Source organism: Macaca nemestrina, chromosome 10, assembly GCF_043159975.1.
Source record: "Macaca nemestrina isolate mMacNem1 chromosome 10, mMacNem.hap1, whole genome shotgun sequence".
Classification (NCBI taxonomy): Eukaryota; Metazoa; Chordata; class Mammalia; order Primates; family Cercopithecidae; genus Macaca; species Macaca nemestrina.
Genome location: NC_092134.1, coordinates 75870532 through 75888817, shown reverse-complemented (window position 1 = coordinate 75888817; position 18286 = coordinate 75870532). Strand labels below are relative to the sequence as shown.

General features: G+C 47.6%; 1 protein-coding gene across 3 annotated transcripts; it reads right to left on the bottom strand.

The window, feature by feature from the left end:
- Positions 1–76: 76 nt before the first annotated feature.
- Positions 77–17519, bottom strand: LOC105474098 (dynactin subunit 2). 3 transcript variants are annotated; one of them, XM_011728448.3, is made up of 14 exons: positions 17341–17519; positions 16349–16417; positions 5507–5603; positions 5242–5303; positions 4818–4916; positions 4047–4207; positions 3708–3852; positions 2990–3055; positions 2736–2774; positions 2483–2560; positions 2322–2393; positions 1974–2076; positions 1772–1863; positions 77–534 (listed from the first exon to the last, which is right to left on the bottom strand). In XM_011728448.3, exons 1-14 carry the CDS (start codon positions 17374–17376, stop codon positions 448–450), a joined length of 1206 nt encoding a protein of 401 aa, XP_011726750.1. In that variant the 5' UTR covers positions 17377–17519; the 3' UTR covers positions 77–447. The 3 variants fall into 3 exon arrangements, with proteins under 3 accessions (XP_011726750.1, XP_070927663.1, XP_011726747.1); XM_071071562.1 differs by lacking the exons at positions 16349–16417; positions 17341–17519 and adding an exon at positions 8298–9533; XM_011728445.3 differs by lacking the exons at positions 16349–16417; positions 17341–17519 and adding an exon at positions 6226–6408.
- Positions 17520–18286: the final 767 nt, after the last annotated feature.

Genomic DNA, 18286 nt, shown 5'->3' with positions numbered 1-18286 from the left:
GGCTTAGACTGCCTGTTATGATGAATGCCTATGTCCTAGTGCTGCTTCCTCCCCAGGAAACACAGCAGAGGCCACACAGAGTACAACAGCATTTAATGGTCAGAAAGAGTTGTACAGTATTAGAGTCAGCCACAGAAGCTGTGTTGGAGGACAAGACCCAATCCTTCCCCACACCAGGCAAAGCAATATTGGACATGAGCTGGCATGTGACTGGGCCCACGTCCTTATCCCCCAGGCCTGAGGGGAGACCACCTCCTAATAACCAACCCCTAGCTACCACTCTATTCATCAGGGGAGGGGTGTAAACCCCACATGCAAGAAGAACCCTTGCCCCCAGTGTCAAATGGGATGGGGATGCTAGAGTTACAGTAAAGGGGAAACCCTATGTAAGCTGTTAACAGTTCACAGGGGTAGGGATTACCCCTGTTCTCCAGCTCCCAAATGTGCTCACTTTCCCAGCTTCTTCATCCGTTCATCAATGCTGGCAAAGTTCCCCTCAACTGTGGCCAGGTTTTCACGCATGGTTGTCTGCACCTACAAAGTGGTAGAGAGGTTTTACTCTTTGTCAGGTCCAGATGCTTAACTGGATGAGGACCTGAAGGAATTCTCTGAGAGAAGACAAGAAATGGAAGCAGTTTGTGGGCCACAGAGGGGGGATGTTTATAGCACCAATTTTCAAGCTACCCTTAAGAGTACCACAGACCAAGCTCTAGGTGTGCCAAGCAGGCAGGACTCTTGAGAATTCCCATCCTGACTTCAACCAGAACAGTTTTTTAAAATGTTTTATGCAATGAGAGCTAAATAAGATTTTGTTGAAATGAGCGTTTCACTAGTTCAAAATGTTAGAAAACTGCTCTGGAGGAAGAGGATGTTATTCTAAGTCCTTATATATTTTTTCATTTATCTCAGTGATCCTGTGATTGATGCTGGTCTCTCGACTTTAATGCTCCTTCCAGCACTGAGAATAATGCCTCCAACAGAAATTGTGGACTTGTGGCCAGGTGCGGTGGCTCACACCTGTAATCCCAGCACTTTGGGAGGCCGAGGCGGGTGGATCACTTGAGGTCAGGAGTTTGAGACCACCCTGGACAACATGGTGAAACCCCATCTCTACTAAAAAAAAACAAAAATTAGGTGTGGTGGCGTGTGCCTGTAATCCCAGCTACTCAATAGGCTGAGTCAGGAGAATCGCTTGAGCCTGGGAGGTGGAGGCTGCAGTGAGCTGAAATCCTCCAGCCTGGGCAACAGAGCGAAACTCTTATCTTAAAAATAAAAAATAAAATAATAAAAAGAAATTGTGGACTTGCTGTGTGCCAGGCATTACTAAAAGAATGAAGGAACTAGGTGAGGCTCATTGTCCAGGGTCAGAAAGGAAGCAACAGAACCAGATTAGGGCCTGACTTCTAACTTCAAAGCCCAGATTCCTTCCAGTGTACTGTGCTTATCAGGGAGAGTAAAGCTGAGACGACAGAGGGAAAGAGTGGGGTTTTATAAGAAAACATGTTCACTAGTCCCTAACAATTTGCCTATATTATTTCACCTCATCTACATAACTCTGAGGGAGGTATAATTTCCCAAATGGAAAGATGGAGGTTCATAGGTTAAATAAGTTGTCGAAGGGCCTTCACATTGAAAACAGGATGGAGACTCCAGACCAACCCCCTGCCACACCACCATGCTACAAAATAGGCTACAGCAGAACCCTATAACACTAGAGAACCTAGTTTGTACATGCTAGAAAAAGGAGGCAGATCAACAAAGGGGCACACACCTGGGTCAAGAGGGTGGTATTGTCCTTCAGGGAATTAGCAATCATCTGCTGGGTGGTATCCAAGTGTGTCAGGAGCTGACCAAACTGCATGGCTACAAAAGTAAGAAAAGTATGGTTGAGACTAGAATCCAAGACGAAGGAGGGGACCAAAAGTTGCCCATTTTTCAACTTCTCTTAGCACTCCTCGCAGCTGGCCTCCCACCTTGCTCGTGCAGCTGCTTGATGGTGACAAGTCTCTGCACCAGCTCAGGGAGGGTGGAGGCAATGGGGCTCCAGCGCTGTATAGTTTCATATAGCTGGTGCACCTGAAGGGACACAATAGGGCCCACAGGGGATGACTGAGGCAGCCAGGTCAGTAAGCACAGGCTGCTACTTCACCATAGTGGGGAAAAGGATCAAGTGGGCAGAGGGAAGCACTGCCCTGACATTGCCAGCTGATAAGAGCTTATGAAGATGGGGACCTGAGGAGTCAGTGTGTTCTCATGCTTTGACACTGCCACTCGGAGAACCTGAGGGAGTGGAAAGGAGATGGGAAAGGTGTCTTCCTGACCTTGCTTTGTGTATCTGCATCTTCCACAGAGGCTTTATGCTTGGCAATCTCGTTCACCTTCCCCAGGACACTCTGAAAACACAGATTTTAAGGTTGATAGGGCATCCAGGGCTTCCAAAGTCCCAAGCTATCCATAATTTAATTTTCCCTCCATTTAATACCTGTAGCCGAGCCTCTACTTGATCCAAAACTGCAAGGTCCAGGGCGCTCACCTTTGCTTGCAACAGCTCTACAGTCTCCTGGGGATGAGAGTTGGGACAAGCATCATGAAGAGGAAAGGATCAGACTAGGAAGAGGCCTCCCATATTCCACTAAATTAATACATAGCTACAAACTCAAAAATAATCCTCAAAGCAAACCCAAAACCAATTATCCCCTCTGTAATCCAAACACTCCAGTTTCTTCCAAACTCACCATGAGACAGGCTCCCTGTAGACCTGCAGAAAGGGGATTCTGGTGGGAAAGGGAGGGAAGAAGTCAGTGGTCCTTGTATCTCCATGATTATCATCTTCTCCCATCTTTCCTGGTTCTAGCTGGGAACCCACTAGCTGATCCCTGTAACTGAAGCCCTTTGATGACTCCTCCCAGGCTTATGTGGAATGTCGTAGACCTTAAGGCCTAGAGTTGCAGGATCTAAGGCTCAGATTATGTACAGGAGAACACCTGACCTGAGCATCCTGATCACAACGTACAGCTGCCTCCAGCTCTGTCAGGCGCTTTTCAAGTTCTGCGACCTAGTGGGAGGAAGGAGGTGAGATTTGCCGTCTGCTTCCCTGCTGCTGCAGTGGGAGGAATACGATCCTGTTCTACTCTGCATGCCACTTGCCACCCCAAGGAACTCCTTTCCCTGGAACACATACCTAGCCACAATCTTAAAATCTTAACCGAAGGTAGATGGGCAAGGGAAACATAGAGAATGAGGCCAGGTAAAGCCGCTCACGCCTGTAATCCCCCCACTTTGGGAGGCCGAGGTGGGCAGATCATGAGGTCAGGAGATGGAGACCATTCTGGCTAACACGGTGAAACCCCATCTCCACTAAAAATACAAAAAATTAACCCAGCGTGGTGGTGGGCGCCTGTAGTCCCAGCTACTCGGGAGGCTGAGGCAGGAGAATGGTGTGAACCCCGGAGGCAGAGCATGCAGTGAGCTGAGATAGCACCACTGCACACCAGTCTGGGCAACAGAGCAAGACTGTGTCTCGGGAAAAAAAAAAAAAAGAAAGAAAGAAAAGAAAGAAACATACAGAATGGGGAATCAGAAGAGGAATCAAGAGGAATCAGAGGAATCAGAAGCCTTCCCAGCACTCTCTCCTTGGAGAGAGACAGGAAAATCTCTAGGGCCACGTCTCCCCTTGGCTTCCCAACCAACGCTGTATCCACACTTACTTTGGCAGCTTGAGAGAACTTGTCCTGCTCAGGCCGAGAGTGTAGTTCATAAGTGACAAGGCTGCTATCTGGGGGGATCCCAGTGGTTTTTCCCCCTGAGCCACCTTTGCTGTTCTTCGTTGCTTCCAGCTGCAGCAGTAGGCGCCTAGTTAGGAGACCGAGTAATAATATCATGACTGGAAGGAGGAGGGTCAGTCACTCTCCCTCACTTTTGGCTCATAATCAGCATTAAGAAACATCTAGGCCACTTCTCTGCCACTTAGCACCCCTGTCAGTAGCTGGCTGAATCCATCCACAACCCCAATCAGCAATGATTTTTCAACAAAGTAAGGTACCCACTTAGCCAGGGCGCCATCAGGGTCGGTAAGGTTGATTGCAGCATCTGGTCCCAGCAGCTTCTCCAGGTGGGAAGCAACCAGCTGCTGCTTCAGGGCTGCCAGCTGTTTAGCCAGCACCACAGGGGTCAGCTTCTCCTCTGTGGCTGACTCCTTCACTGTCGTCTAGTGTGAAAAAAGGTAGAATCGGGGGATGGCAAGAATGAATCAAAAAGCAAAAAAACAGGTCAAGCCCTTTACACCTGTAAAGTTGTAGCTGGAGGTCACTGGGATGGTTTTTAGCGTGACAGACTGCCCACCTGTATGCTGCACTGCATACAGATGGATGCATATTTCTAAACTCTGGAAACCTTAGCCCCTTTATCAATGAGCTTAAGGAATCTTTCTATCTTTCTTTTGTTTTTCGAGATGGGAGTATTACTCTGTCGCCCAGGTTGGAGTGCAGTGGCATGATCTCAGCTCACTGAAACCTCCGCCTCCTGAGTTCAAGCAATTCTCCTGCCTTAGCCTCCCGAGTAGCTGGGACTACAGGCGTGTGCCGCCACGCCTGGCTAATTTTTTGTATTTTTTAGTACAGATGGGGTTTCATCATGTTGGCCTGGCTGGTCTTGAACTCCTGACCTCAGGTGATCTGCCCGCCTTGGCCTCCCAAAGTGGCAGGATTACAGGCGTGACCACCGTGCCCGGCCAGGCAGGGAATCTTTCTCTTCTTGCTTGAGGTCTTCCTCTACTGTGTAAGTCACAACAGAGAGGGGAGAAGAGAGTTTGTAGTTACCTTGATTTTTTCAACTTCAGTTGTCAGCTCTTGGACCTCATGCAGTAGGCGCTGGTACTTTTGCTGGGGTGTCTCCTTCACTCCCAGACCCTCTCCAAGCTAGAGAGCAAGCACAGAGGGTAATGTTATACATCTCATTATAGGGAGCCTCAAGAATTCATCCACACCCTGGGCCTAAGTCATAAAGGTATCATATCCAATTGAGAATCCACAACACCCTAGTACCAGAGAACTGAGGATAGCCAGAGGGCTGGAGGCTCTCCAGAACAAACAGCAGTGGGGCAGAGGTTCCCTGGCTGCATCCTGCTGCTTCCTCAGGAACAGAGGAGAAACAGAATCCCACCTGTATCCCTTGATCTCCCTACTACATGTCTGCTAGATAGGGTCACTACACCATTCCCATCAACACACACACACAACAAACCATCTCATATTCTCCAGATTCATATCCTGTCCTCTTGGTTTTTCCAATACGATCTGAGAAATCTGCCAAGAAAAGAAGATGGAACTGAAGACCTGATCTAGGCCCAAGGCAGTCGTGGTCTTAGGTGACTGTCCAGGCTTCCATAAAAGATCTCCATGAGGGACCCTTTCCCCCGAGCACAAGTCACTAAGACCTTAGGACAGGAAACCACTTCTCATGCTTACCCTCCAGTCTTCCCCCCACCCAACTTCCAGTCCAGTCTCACCAAGTCCCTTTGTCCCCACTCTCTTGTCCTTGAACTTGTCATAGGCAGCATTAGGATTGACAATGATGTGTTCCACACTTGTGCTTGTCAGCTCCTCCTGCAAGAACAGGGAGTTTAGGACACAGACAGACTCATTCCCACTCTAGAACTTACTCTATCCCACAAAATCCCCAAACCATTAGGTGACTGGGCCCTACTTGTCCAAGGGGAAAGAAGGGTGGCTCTATTCCAAGGTGCATACCCAGGCTCAACCTAGGAAACTGAAGCTTCCTGGTAAATTTGGAGCCTCAGTTGTATAAATATTAACACCCTCATTCAACTGGGAACAGAGGGAGAATAACCTCCCCACCCTCTCTGTACATAAGCCTTCCCATCCCCCAACCCTACCCCTCCCAGTTGTCTGGCACACACCATGCACTCAAGGCAAGAAACCAACCTGACCTCTTTTAACCTCCCCCTCCCAAAAGTAAATCTCCTTGCCCGCTGAGCAAGTTCATTTTAATGCTAACCTCCTATCCTTGCTAGAAGGAAAGAGGAGGGAAGGCAGATAATCAAGCCACTAACCCTGAGTGTGAATGTTAGGACTTTAAACCTGCTGAAGGTAAGACACAGCTCTTAGTACAAAAAGAAGGCCAACAGAGGGCCTGACCAGAAGCCTGATTTCCAGGCTGCCATGAGGCCAGCAAATTCAGGGATAGGGAGAAGGGGCAAGGGCTTACTGGATTATCTTTATGGGACATCTCAGAAGCAACTAACATAGGCAATATCTGCTTGCCAAGAGTATCCGTGGGCAAGAGCCACATGTAAGCTTTGAAATGGAGACAGCCCAGCATCTCTTCAGAGATGCTGCAGCACCTGATTTTTCTCCCTGACTCCTCTGCCGTGCTTTCAGCACTGAAGTTCTTCCAAAAACAGGGGACACAGTAGGTGGTAAAAGAGACTTCACCCTAGAAACTGAAGCAGAGAGGTTCCCTCCTTACTAGGTATCTACATGCTGTTCAGATTCCAGTGACAACAGCAAGACTGCACCAAGCACTCCTGACTGCATGTCCCTTTTTCAATTGTCAGAAGCCTGACAGCTCCCAACAGAGTACTGATGGAAGTAGAAGGGAGACCCAGGAGTCCTTTTCTGTTGGGGATGACATTTCCACCATCTACAAGAGGAAGGCAAAATGAACCTTCCTTCTTTCACCTAGAACAATGGTTCTCACCCCAGGCTGCATGTTAGAATCACTTAGAAATTTTTTTTTTTTTTAAGAGACAGCCAGGCAATGGCGGCTCAAGCCTGTCTGTAGTCCCAGCACTTTGGGAGGCCGAGGCGGGTGGATCATTTGGAATTCGGGTCCAAGTGATCCACCCGCCTTGGCTTCCCAAAGTTCGGCCAAGGCGGGTGGATCTCAGGAGTTCAAGACCAGCCTGGGCAACAGAGGGAAATCCCATCTCTATAAAAAATATAAAATAGCTGGGTATTGTGGCACATGCCTGTGGACCCAGCTACTCAGGAGGCTGAGGTGGAAGGGTCACTTAAGCCTGGCAGGTGGAGGTTGCAGTAAGCAGAGATCATGCCACTGCACTCCAGCCTGGGCAACAGAGTGAGACCCTGTCTCAAAAAAAAAAAAAAAAAAAGAAAAAGAGAGAGAAAAGAAAAAAAAAAAAGAAAAAGGCCTGGGCCCACTTCTAGAGATTCTAATCTGGGGTAGGGCCAGATGTCCAGGTGATTCTAACCTACAGCCAGGACTGAGAACCTCTGCCTCTGTGTAGGTATGTGGGGAGAGGGTGTGAGGGGGACATGGTGGGACATCATTGAGAAAGAAAAGCAGATAGAAGGAAGCTCCTTCCTTCATTTCTGCTCTATTAGTCAGAGCAGGAATCTGTGTGGGTGGCAGCTTTAAAAATAAGGGAAGAAGGGGGAAAGGACAAATTATCAACTTTGATCTTTACCTCTTCCTCAGGGAATTACTGGGCAAAGGGGCACAAGCTATAGATCAAAGGAAAAAAAAGGACTCAATGTCCCATATGCCAGTGCCCAGGGGAAGAGACATTTGAGTCCCAAATGATTATCTCTTTAACCTGTTCTGAAATGTTACGGCCAGAACACCCACCCATCTAATAACTGTGTGGTCTCTGGCCTCTTATCAACTGAGAAGAGCTCAGGCTAAGGATAGACAACCATCTTCTCTGAAGTTCATACTCAGGAACATGCCACTTCTCCCTGTGAAAGCCCCAATCCAGGCCAATCCCACCCATCCTCTTTTGTTTAATCCTCTTAAAAAAGAGGAATGGGAGGCATAACCTACAGACCCAGGAAAAAAATTAATCATAGCTACCATTTGTTAAGCCCTTATTATGGGCGGGCACTATGCAGATGGGAGCCTACTTTCTTATTTATGTTCCTAAGTAGCGAAAGCAGGGAGTAAAAGAGGGTCAACACACAGACGGTGAGTCTCAGAGGTTCTGGACAGTCACAGGGACAGACAGCATTTTCATTCCTGCTGTGGGAGAGTGTCCTGGGCCAGTTGGGCTACCTGGCGCTGGCATCCTCTGGAGCCTCTCCAAGGCTGTGGCCTGGGGGCACACTCTAGTCCTCCAGTAGCACCTACTCCAGCAGTATCTTGAAGATCTGGGGCATGAATTGGGGGCAGTACAATTACAGTGACTTGTGAGATAGGAAAAGGCTGTGTGTGGGACTGAATAGAGGAACGAAAGATTTAGTAGAATCTAAAGGACAGAGAAACAACTGCTCATCATAGCACACCCCGTTAAAAAGCAGATGAAAGGTCAGGCTTCTTACCAGCTCCTTGTGGTTTCCCCAGAGGTGAGAAAATCAAAAGAGTTAAAAGGAAAGGGAGTGGGGGAATGGGGATGAGGGAGGGAAAAAAAAGACAAAATTGTTATTAGCAAATTGTCACATGCACTACATGACAGTCTTCAAACACACTGCACCACAGGGCCCCAGGGGAGCCTAGTGAAATTTAGGGGCCAAGAAATTTCAGCTGGGGTCACCATATACCCCAAGAGAAAGAACAGCATGAGACCCTTTTCCCTCTGGTGGTGAGGATGTCATGAAGCGTTGCCATTAACAGCAGCAGTTTAGGATCATCTGAAAACTAGGAGTTAGATGTTACAAGCCAGTGGCATGGAATAGGAAACTGGGGAGAGAAGGCTAAGGTGGCGGGGAAGCTATTAGAAATGGCAGAAGATGAAGCAGAAGTTAAAGAGATTCTTAGGACTTGTAGCTGATAGAGGGTCAATGATTCTCAGGAGAGGAGTTCCCCTTCTTAGTTCATGGCCCTTGTCTTCCTATCTCTTGGTTTCTCTAGCTGTGAAAAATCAGACATTTGGATGGCAGAATCAGTCGCAATGAGAGCGATCAGGTAGGAAGTCTGATAAGACTTTAGGTGAGACAGAACAAAATATGTCAGGTACAGATGGTGAGTTTAAGGAATGATGAAGTACCTAAGTATAGATCCATTCTCATTTCCTCCTGCAAGGGAAGAGGCAGGGCTGCTCCTGGTCCCTCACGCAGCCTGGCACATTTGCCTCCACCTTGAGTGGTTGATAACTCACTCCGCAGCTCCGAGGGATCCAGAGCAATTCTGCCATGATGGGTCCAGGGGACACTAAGATTCACAGCTACCAGCGCATGTGCAGAACATGTTTCTTCAACCCTCTGTTCACAAGATTCACAGGGGTTGGAGGGTAGACAAGGGGGAAGGGTGAGAGTATTTCCAAGAGGCCTTATTTGAGTTTGGGCAACATAGATAAGGCTCCCACTTCGAGGCAAGGCTGGTTTAGAACTGCCAGGAGGGGATATCCAGTGGTATGCCCTGCCTTTCCAGGAGCTCTGCTGATGGGCAGATGGAAGTGTGGAAGGTTGAGGATGGTGTGTGCATGTGAAAAAACATGGTGGGATTAAAAACAAGTGCTTCCTTTCACCAGTATTTCATCCAGATACCTCTGACCCATAACCTCTCCGTTCCCTAGATGATGCTAGGGTCCCAGCCAAGATTCCTCTTTCCACCAGGCACAGTGTTTCACGTCTGTAATCCCAGCACTTTGGGAGGGCGAGGCGGGTGGATCACTTGAGGTCAGGAGTTTGAGACCAGCCTGGCCACCGTGGTGAAACCCCATCTCTACTAAAAATACAAAATTAGCCAGGTGTGGTGGTGGGCGCCTATAATCCCAGCTACTCGAGAGGCTAAGACAGGAGAATCATGTGAACCCGGGAGGTGGAGGTTGCAGTTGAACCCAGGAGGCGGAGGTTGTAGTGAGCCGAGATCAAGCCACTGCACTCCAGCCTGGGCAACAGAGTGAGACTCTGTCTCAAAAAAAAAAAAAAGATTACTCTTTCAGTTCAGGTTAGAGGTGGCTCCAGGTCCTGTCCTGTGGTCGAGGCTGGGATGTCTCTGCATAGAGTGGGCATAAGCACCCATTGCTGCACACATGCAAACACAAAGGAGAAGTACACACACTATACCTTTCTCTGATTTGTCCCACCAAGCTAAAACCAGCTTGGGAGAAACTCAAGGAGAAAGAGAAGACAATGGGCCATAAGCTCAAGTTCAAACCAAGTGGACTGGGCAGAATAGAGAGGACAGAAAATCAAAGAAAAGGAAAAGTGGTATATTAGTTTGCAGATAGTATATACCACCTCCAGGTCTGTCCTATGGGTGGGTTGAAGGATGATGAGATTTTAGGCATGATTCCTGCATAACCTGCAGTAGTACTAGTCACCTTGATTGGAAGATTTCAAGTGCCCTGACCCCGGGTGCCAGCTTACCTAGTATGTGACTCCCAGTCTCTTTCACTAACAGACTCCCAGACCCCCCAGGGCTGTTTGGCTAAGTGGCTATGCCTCAGAGGGCAAGATCTGAGGTTCTAAATCAGACAGGGAAAGTGGCCACTGCTATTCTCTGAGCCTATTCAGGCTATACACCAACACTGCAGCCAGGGTACTTCAAAATCATGATGACAAGGAAGATGGACAGAGCTGTAGAGTAAAACTGTCCGGGATGGATCAATATATTGCTGACCATCCATCCATCCATTGCGAAAGGAGGGGTGCAGAAACAGAAAGACTCACAAAAGCACAAATAATCCAAGTTATTATCTTACAATTGCATATAAACCTCCTTCTGATCCCATTTACATTTCTCTGAAGACCTAGCATAGGGGAACATTAAAATGAGTTTTTCCCAGAGATAATCCACATACAGCCAAGAACTGAGGACTGTGGCTGTCATCCCTTTTGTTCTCTATCCTTGTCTAGAATAGCTGAAAGTCGTTCCATAAAAAATATCTTCATTTGATCTTAGTCTGAGGAGGAGAAAGGCAACTCTCTTCTAACTCCAGCCCCTAAATGCCTCATGTTCAAAAGCATTTATAGCCTCCATGCTTCTATCCCATCCTCCATTGGACAGTTTTACTCTGCAGACCTCACAAGGGGAAGAGACAATGATTCATGGATCATAGCTGTTTCTAACCCTTGATTAATGATCTTTAAACATAAGGCCATCAGGACCCTCAATGACCCAGCCAGGGACTCACTGGAATTTAAAACGATTAGCTACAACAATAGCACAGTGGCAGAGCATTGCATGCGAGATGGCAGATGAAAAAAACATGCAGAGAAGAAGCATTGAATGGTCTTACTTGTGCAAACTAGTGTCCAGGCAAGGTGGTGAGGAGGGAGGATGGGGGAAGCATTAGGAAAAACTCAGGTAAGTTCAAGTGTGCCAACAGTCAATGAACACAATCAAGCATACTCCAGGATCTTCTAAACTGTAAGGAAGAGACCTACTGTTTCTCATCTCAGGAGTGTCCAGTAATATCTACCTTTTGGAGAAATGAAGCCTCTGCCAGGGCCACCTCAAACTATGGCTAGGTCATTTTTTCCCCTTTTACTGGGGGTAGTTACGCCATAAAGAGAGAAGCTAAATTGTTTCTAATGAGATTTTTCTTAATTTACTTCCCTTATTGCAGCAGTTCAAAAGCCATTAGCAGAAAGCCTTACCGACCCAAGGCAGGCGGTGGGCCCGGGGGTTAGGGTGGGGGTGTGTGTGGGTGGAATTCTATTTGGGAATTAGTTTTCCAAACATTTTAAGAAAAATCTCCAAGCAAGCCTATTGCCCCAATTAACCTGGCAGTGTCTGAAGTGCAAAGAGATCTTCTCAGATTGAGGAGGAAAGGGCTACAGCCTGCGCCCTTTCCTGGTCCATTCCTGTTCTAGAAGATTTTACTTCCTGATAAAATTGTTTTAAAGGGATAGTAGAAAAATCAGGATTGGCCAGGCACAGTTGGCTCACGCTTGTAATTCCAATTCCAGCACTCTGGGAGGCCGAGGTGGGTGGATCACCTGAGGTCAGGGGTTCAAGACCAGTCAGCCAACATGGTGAAACCCTGTCTCTACTAAAAACACAAAAAAATAGCCGGGTATGGTGATGGACACCTGTAATTCCAGCTACTCGGGAGGCTGAGGCAGGAGAATCTCTTGAACTCGGGAGGTGGAGGTTGCAGTGAGCCAAGATCACACCATTGCACTCCAGCCTGGGCAAAAAGAGTGAAATTCCATCTCAAAAAAAAAAAAAAAAAAAAAAAAAATTCAGGATCATCTGTAGCAAACTTTAAATCTTTTATGCTTTCCTCCCCCATCCTCCCCACTATGGGAATCGGAAAATGTTTATGTTTAAGTTAAATTAGAAATTTAAATCTTTAAGGGATGTCTAAGGACATTTTTCCTTCAGTAGCCCAATTTCTTCCACAGTGGAGGAATCTGAGGAAGAAAGTTATGGAGCAGTGGGGTCGACACAACTTGACTATTCCTTTAGACAGAAATCTGGAGACCTGGCTGGCATGGTAGCTTACGCCTGTAATCCCAGCACTTTGGGAGGCCAAAATGGCTGGATCACTTGAGGCCAGGAGTTTGAAACCAGCATGGCCAACATGGTGAAATCCCATCTCTACTAAAAATACAAAAAGTTAGCCAGATGTGGTGGCGCATGCCTGTAATTCCAGCTACTCGGGAGGCTGAGGCAGGAGAATTGCTTGAACTGGGGAGGCAAAGGTTGCAGTGAGCCAAGATTGTGCCACTGCCCTCTGGCCTGGGGGAAATAGTGAGACTCTGTCTCAAAAAATAGAAAGAAATCTGGAGACCCCCTGAAAGGTTCCACAAGAGGCTGTCCATATTGGTTGTCTCTAGGGAAGAGAACTGAGTGGTGGTAGGCAGGGGTGGGAGGCAGATTTTTCACTACTTAGCCTTGAATCCTCTGTTCCCTGTGACCTACTTTAAAAACTGAGAAAATTAGGCCGGGCGCGGTGGCTCAAGCCTGTAATCCCAGCACTTTGGGAGGCCGAGGAGGGCGGATCACAAGGTCAGGAGATCGAGACCACAGTGAAACCCCGTCTCTACTAAAAATACAAAAAATTAGCCGGGCGCGGTGGCGGGCGCCTGTAGTCCTAGCTACTCAGGAGGCTGAGGCAGGAGAATGGCGTGAACCCAGGAGGCGGAGCTTGCAGTGAGCCGAGATAGCGCCACTGCACTCCAGCCTGGGCAACAGCGTGAGACTCCGTCTCAAAAAAAAAAAAAAAAAAACTGAGAAAATTAAAGTTGAAAATAATCTGAAGATTAAGGCAGAGAATGCTGTTGTCAGGGGTTAAGAAAGTGACTGAGGCTGGACACGGTGGCTTACGCCTGTAATCCCAGCACTTTGGGAGGCCAATGCAGGCGGATCACGAGGTCAGCAGATCGAGACCATCCTGGCTAACACAGTGAAACCCCATCTCTACTAAAAATACAAAAAAATTAGCCAGGCATGGTGGTGGGCATCTGTAGTCCCAGCTACTCGGGAGGCTGAAGCAGGAGAATGGCGTGAACCCGGGAGGTGGAGCTTGCAGTGAGCCAAGATCACACCACCGCATTCCACCCTGGCGACAGAGCGAGACTCCGTCTCAAAAAAATACACAATAAAAAGAAGGTGACTGAAAATCTCATGGTTCAGCCACAAGACAGGTCATGTGCACTGTCACTCATACTAGGTCTTGGGCAGGTAGGCAGGAAACAGGCTGCTGGTGAGATCTCAGGCCTCATGGACATGACATTTCTAGATTATCTAAGCATACAATTCACTGCTCCTCAAATTGCATATTTACGTCAGTATTAAAAGCAGCGGCAGAGCCATTACTCAGCTGACTTCCCGAAAGCTGCAAGCCCCATAGGGACATGCTGGGGCCAGAGACATTAGCTGACATCAGGAAACATCTTGGCTCTTAGGGCTCCTGAAGCGGCTGAAGGTCTGCCCACCCCATTCCTCCCTAGTGACAGAGAGTCACTTAGCTGAGCCTTAGGTGACAGAAACAATTCGACTCTTCTTCTATTTGCCATTCAGCTCATATGCACTTCTATACTGGCACCCTGGGCAATATGCCACAGGAAATGAACACTCACGGTATCCTCTCATCAGCCACCCCACTAGATGCTACTAAAATAGGCTGTTCAGGCTCTGGGGGAGAAACAGCCACTCAGAGCTGCACAATCAGGTTCTTCCACACCTGGAATGGGTATCATCTCCTTTTTATTAAGAGATATCCCAGTATCTTCAAACAGGAATGACAATATATTTTTTTTTGTTTAGAAAGGGAATTACTGTGAAACTACCTGTTTGTATCACAGTCAGCGACAAAAGGAAAGAGTTCTATTCATTATCTCACCATGAAGGGCAGAAGCCTAAGCCTAAGTTGAATAGTCTGAACTGTGGTAGTGCAGTAAAGTTCTCAGCATACAGCTGTCCCTTGGCAACTGTGGGAGACTGGTTGCAGGACCTCCCTTGATACTAAAATCTGCATATGTTCACATCTTCTGTATAAATTGGCATAGTATCTGCATATAGCCCACACATATCCTCTTGTATACTTTAAATCATCTCTAGATTACTTAAAATACCTAGTACAATGTAAATGCTATGTAAATAGTTGTTATAATGTGTTTTTAAATTTTGTATTCTTTTTTTTTTATACTTTAAGTTCTAGGGTACATGTGCACAACATGCAGGTTTGTTACATATATATATATACATGTGCCATGTTGGTGTGCTGCACCCATTAACTCATCATTTACATTAGGTATATCTCCTAATGCTTTCCCTTCCCCTTCCCCCCTCCCCACAATAGGACCCAGTGTGTGATGCTTCCTTTCCTGTGTCCAAGTGATCTCATTGTATTCTTTTTATTGTTGTAATGGTTTTTTTTTGAGACAGAGTCTTGCTGTTGCCCAGGCTGGGGTGCAGTGGCACAATCTCGGCTCACTGCAACCTCCCCCTCCCGGGTTCAAGCAATTCTCCTGCCTCAGCCTCCCTAGTAGCTGGGACTGTAAGTGTTCGCCACCACACCTTGCTAATTTTTGTATTTTTCAGTAGAGACGTGGTCTCGAACTCCTGACCTCAAATGATCCACCTGCCTCAGCCTCCCAAAGTGCTGGGATTATAGGTATGAGCCACTGCATCGGGCCTATTTTTTATTTTTAAAAAATATTTCCCATTCGTGGTTGGTTGAATCCATGGGTTTAGAGCCCATAAACACAGAGAACCAACTGTATACACTCCTATTCTGTGAGGACAGAGGCAGCTTCCTATAAGATGCCTCTTGGAGTGACAGGTGCACACCCAGGTTCTTGAGCAACATCATCATCTGCATTATCTCCAAGATACTCAAGCTTGGGGGATAGATTGGCATGCCAGCAAATACAGAAGCCACAAGGACCACACCACTGGGAGAAGGGACAGAGAAGGTGTTTCCCACAATGTAAGAACCACTTCCACATGGGGGAGTCAAGTAAGAAATAAGTGAGTACGCCAAGCCATACATTGTAAGCCAGCAGTCAGCATTCCCCAGAACTAACGAGCCCCACAGACAATAGCCACAGGACTTACAGACAAGCAAACTGAGCCTGCATATTGCAATGACTCTTGGACACACCTTTACTGAGAACTCACATCACCAATGTGATCCCAGCGCAGCTCTCTTCAGAAATAATAGAACCTAAAACACATCCTATAAACACACCCCTTGGCACTTAAACAGAGTTTTTACTATGTTGATTTCCATTCACTCAATTTTGTTGTTTTTTTTCCTTCTATACGTTTCCTATATGTATCCTAATTCCCCATTAGTCTGGGGCTCATTGGGGGCAGTGACATTTCTTCCTCTGCATTGCACAAAAAAAAAAAAAAAACACAGAATGAACACATTCAATAAACCATGCTAAGTGTTTCCCCTCATAGTTAAAATGTGTCTGCACCTAATTACTCCATCCTCAGAGTTCTCCGATCTAAAAATGCAACCACAATCTCACCTCTGCTGATATGAAATTCTTCCTCAAATTTGTTTTACTCTAAAATCTTGGAATCACTTTCTTAATTCCTTGCCCAGTGGATACTGGGTATTCATATTTTAAAAGTATTTCTCTATATTTCAAAGTCTAGTTCTCGGTAGCAGTTTATTACAAGTGCCCAGGCTTCATGATTCATTTCCATGGGTTAGAACCCAGGGGCCTAAGTCACTAGCCCCAAATCTGTTTTGAGATATTTCAATTTTATTTAAAAGGTCCAAGGATCAGGGCTTTGCAAACAGATGTTGTTAGCTGTAATTCCACTGACATGACTCTCCCTCCTGCCGTTGCTCATTGGTGGCTGCAAGCCAGCAAGGTCTTTTCAAGTCCTGCAACCTATATACCACCCAGGCTGGGGTTGGCATACCCGCTTATTGCTGTAGTTCCCCAGAGAAAGGGAAGACCTGTCTAGGGGAGAAAGGCCAGAGTTCGGAGGAATCTGTGGCAGCACACATTCTTACCGCATCAAACTCCGCTTGATCATCCTCAGGCAGGTCGCTGGTTTCATAAACATCTGGCTCATTCCTGGCCTGCAGGTAGAAGCAGTGACCACCCAACCTCACTATCCAGCATCGCAACACCCCTTACCCCCTCCATTTAAATAAGCTAACGGAGAAGGCAGGGTGTGATGCCAGGGTTCTGTCCTTTCTCCTCCACCTGCCCCGTGAGTCAACAGTATGTCAATTCCCATGTCTCAAGGGGTAGGGATGACAGCGGAGACAACTGGGACCTGACAGTAAACGGTGAGTGTAAGTGATAGCAACGATGTTACCCTAAATCTAGAAGCGGGCAGGTCCTTGGCAATCACTACTGCCGAAGAAGGTGAGGGCTATCCTCCAATTAGGCCCTGTACACCACTACCCTAGCACAAGGATTGAGAGTGACTCAGGACCTTAGTACTCAAGGTCCTGTGTCCCAACCCGCACCTTGAGAAGCAGGCAGGGCAGCACAAAAGGTACACGCCAGGATTATCATGGGAGTGGGAGGTGGGGGAGGGCACAGGTTCCCCCAAGGATAGAGCTCCCCATCTGGCACAAGAGGGTTCTGCCATGGTAACCTTTTCCTTGTCAGGATGAAGGTAATCGCTAAGTGGTCTAGTGTGTGTGTCTGGGCTAGGGATGTGGGGGTCTTATGGAGAGATTTGGCGGGGGCATGGGCGGCGCTGACACGGATGGTGGAAATACCCGGGCACAAGCGGTCAGTACCCGGAGTCGATTTCTGGGCCGAGCTACCGGCGACTGCCGTAAAGGGGGCCTGGTGAGCCGTCCGGCGGCCCGGCCCAGTCGGGTCAGCAGAGTTCGGGGGGTGCTGCGGCCGGTCAGAGAACGAGCGGCGGGAGCCCTTGGGCGGAAGATGGGCTGCAGGCGGGAGGGGTCGCGGGCTGGTTTCTGTTGGGGGTCCTTGGGAGGTCGGGGGCGCGGTCCTGGGAAGCCGGGGCCGGCCTTGTACTCACAATGCCGGGAAGGTCGGCGTATTTAGGGTCCGCCATGGCGGCGGCGAGACAGGGCTGGGGGACCGTTGCCTCGGAGGAGCCGGGGCCGGTGTTCGGATAGGGGAGAGGCTGGGTTCGGGTCCCGGGCTAAGGCGGCGGCAAAGGGAGCGGCAGATGAGCAGGAAGTCTCGCGACAGCAGTAGCACAGCAGAAGGGTAAAGCAAAAGTCGCGAGAACAGCCCCGCTGCCACACCCCTGGAGAGGCCGGGACTGGGGAGAACGAGGCCAGGGAATGAGGTAATGGCCAAGGGACGCCGCCAAGGATTGTGGGATGTGTAGTTTTGGTGTACCGGAGCTTGGGCGGGGAGCGACAATAACGAACCTTGGGGAGCTATTTCAGCTAGTCAATGAAAGAACATTTATAATTCCTGTTTTGGGCTCCCAGGAATAAAATGACTAGGTTAAGTCATACAGCTTGTCATAAGTGACACAGCCAGGGTTTCAAAAACAACAAGTTTGCTTGATACTGTGTATTATAAAAACAAAATAAAAACAAGAAGTAAAATTTAGTAAACGCTTAGTGTAAGTTAGGAATGAAAAAGGCAATCTTCTCAAGTAAGGGCTTTCAGATAATTTGAATTTTAGATAATAAGTAGGTGTGTGTGTGTGGTGTGTGGTGTGTGTGGGTGTGTGTGGGTATACTAACCCCCAAATAATTATGTATCTGAAATTCAACTTTAACTGGGCATCCTGTTTTTGTTTTTTGTTTTTCAAATCTGGCAATCTTATCTGAAGTTCATAAATAGATAAGTGGTGTCTCCATGTCTGTCTGAACACTCTGTGTTCTTAACCGCTTTGTTAATAGTTCTCAGACTTTTATTTATTTTTCAATTTTTTCAATTTTGTGGGTACACAGTAGGTGTATGTATTTATGGGACATGAGATATTTTGATACAGGCATGCAATG

What these genes read in the sequence shown, in the direction of transcription:
- LOC105474098 (XM_011728445.3), bottom strand. Translation starts at nt 6,339, where the DNA reads ATGCTGGGCTGTCTCCATTTCAAAGCTTACATGTGGCTCTTGCCCACG. An exon ending in AAGTAGAGGCTCGGCTACAG is followed by an intron (nt 2,394 to 2,482) that starts GTATTAAATGGA and finishes CTGTGTTTTCAG; the next exon opens with AGTGTCCTGGGGAAGGTGAA. An exon ending in CAAGCAGCTGCACGAGCAAG is followed by an intron (nt 1,864 to 1,973) that starts GTGGGAGGCCAG and finishes TTACTTTTGTAG; the next exon opens with CCATGCAGTTTGGTCAGCTC.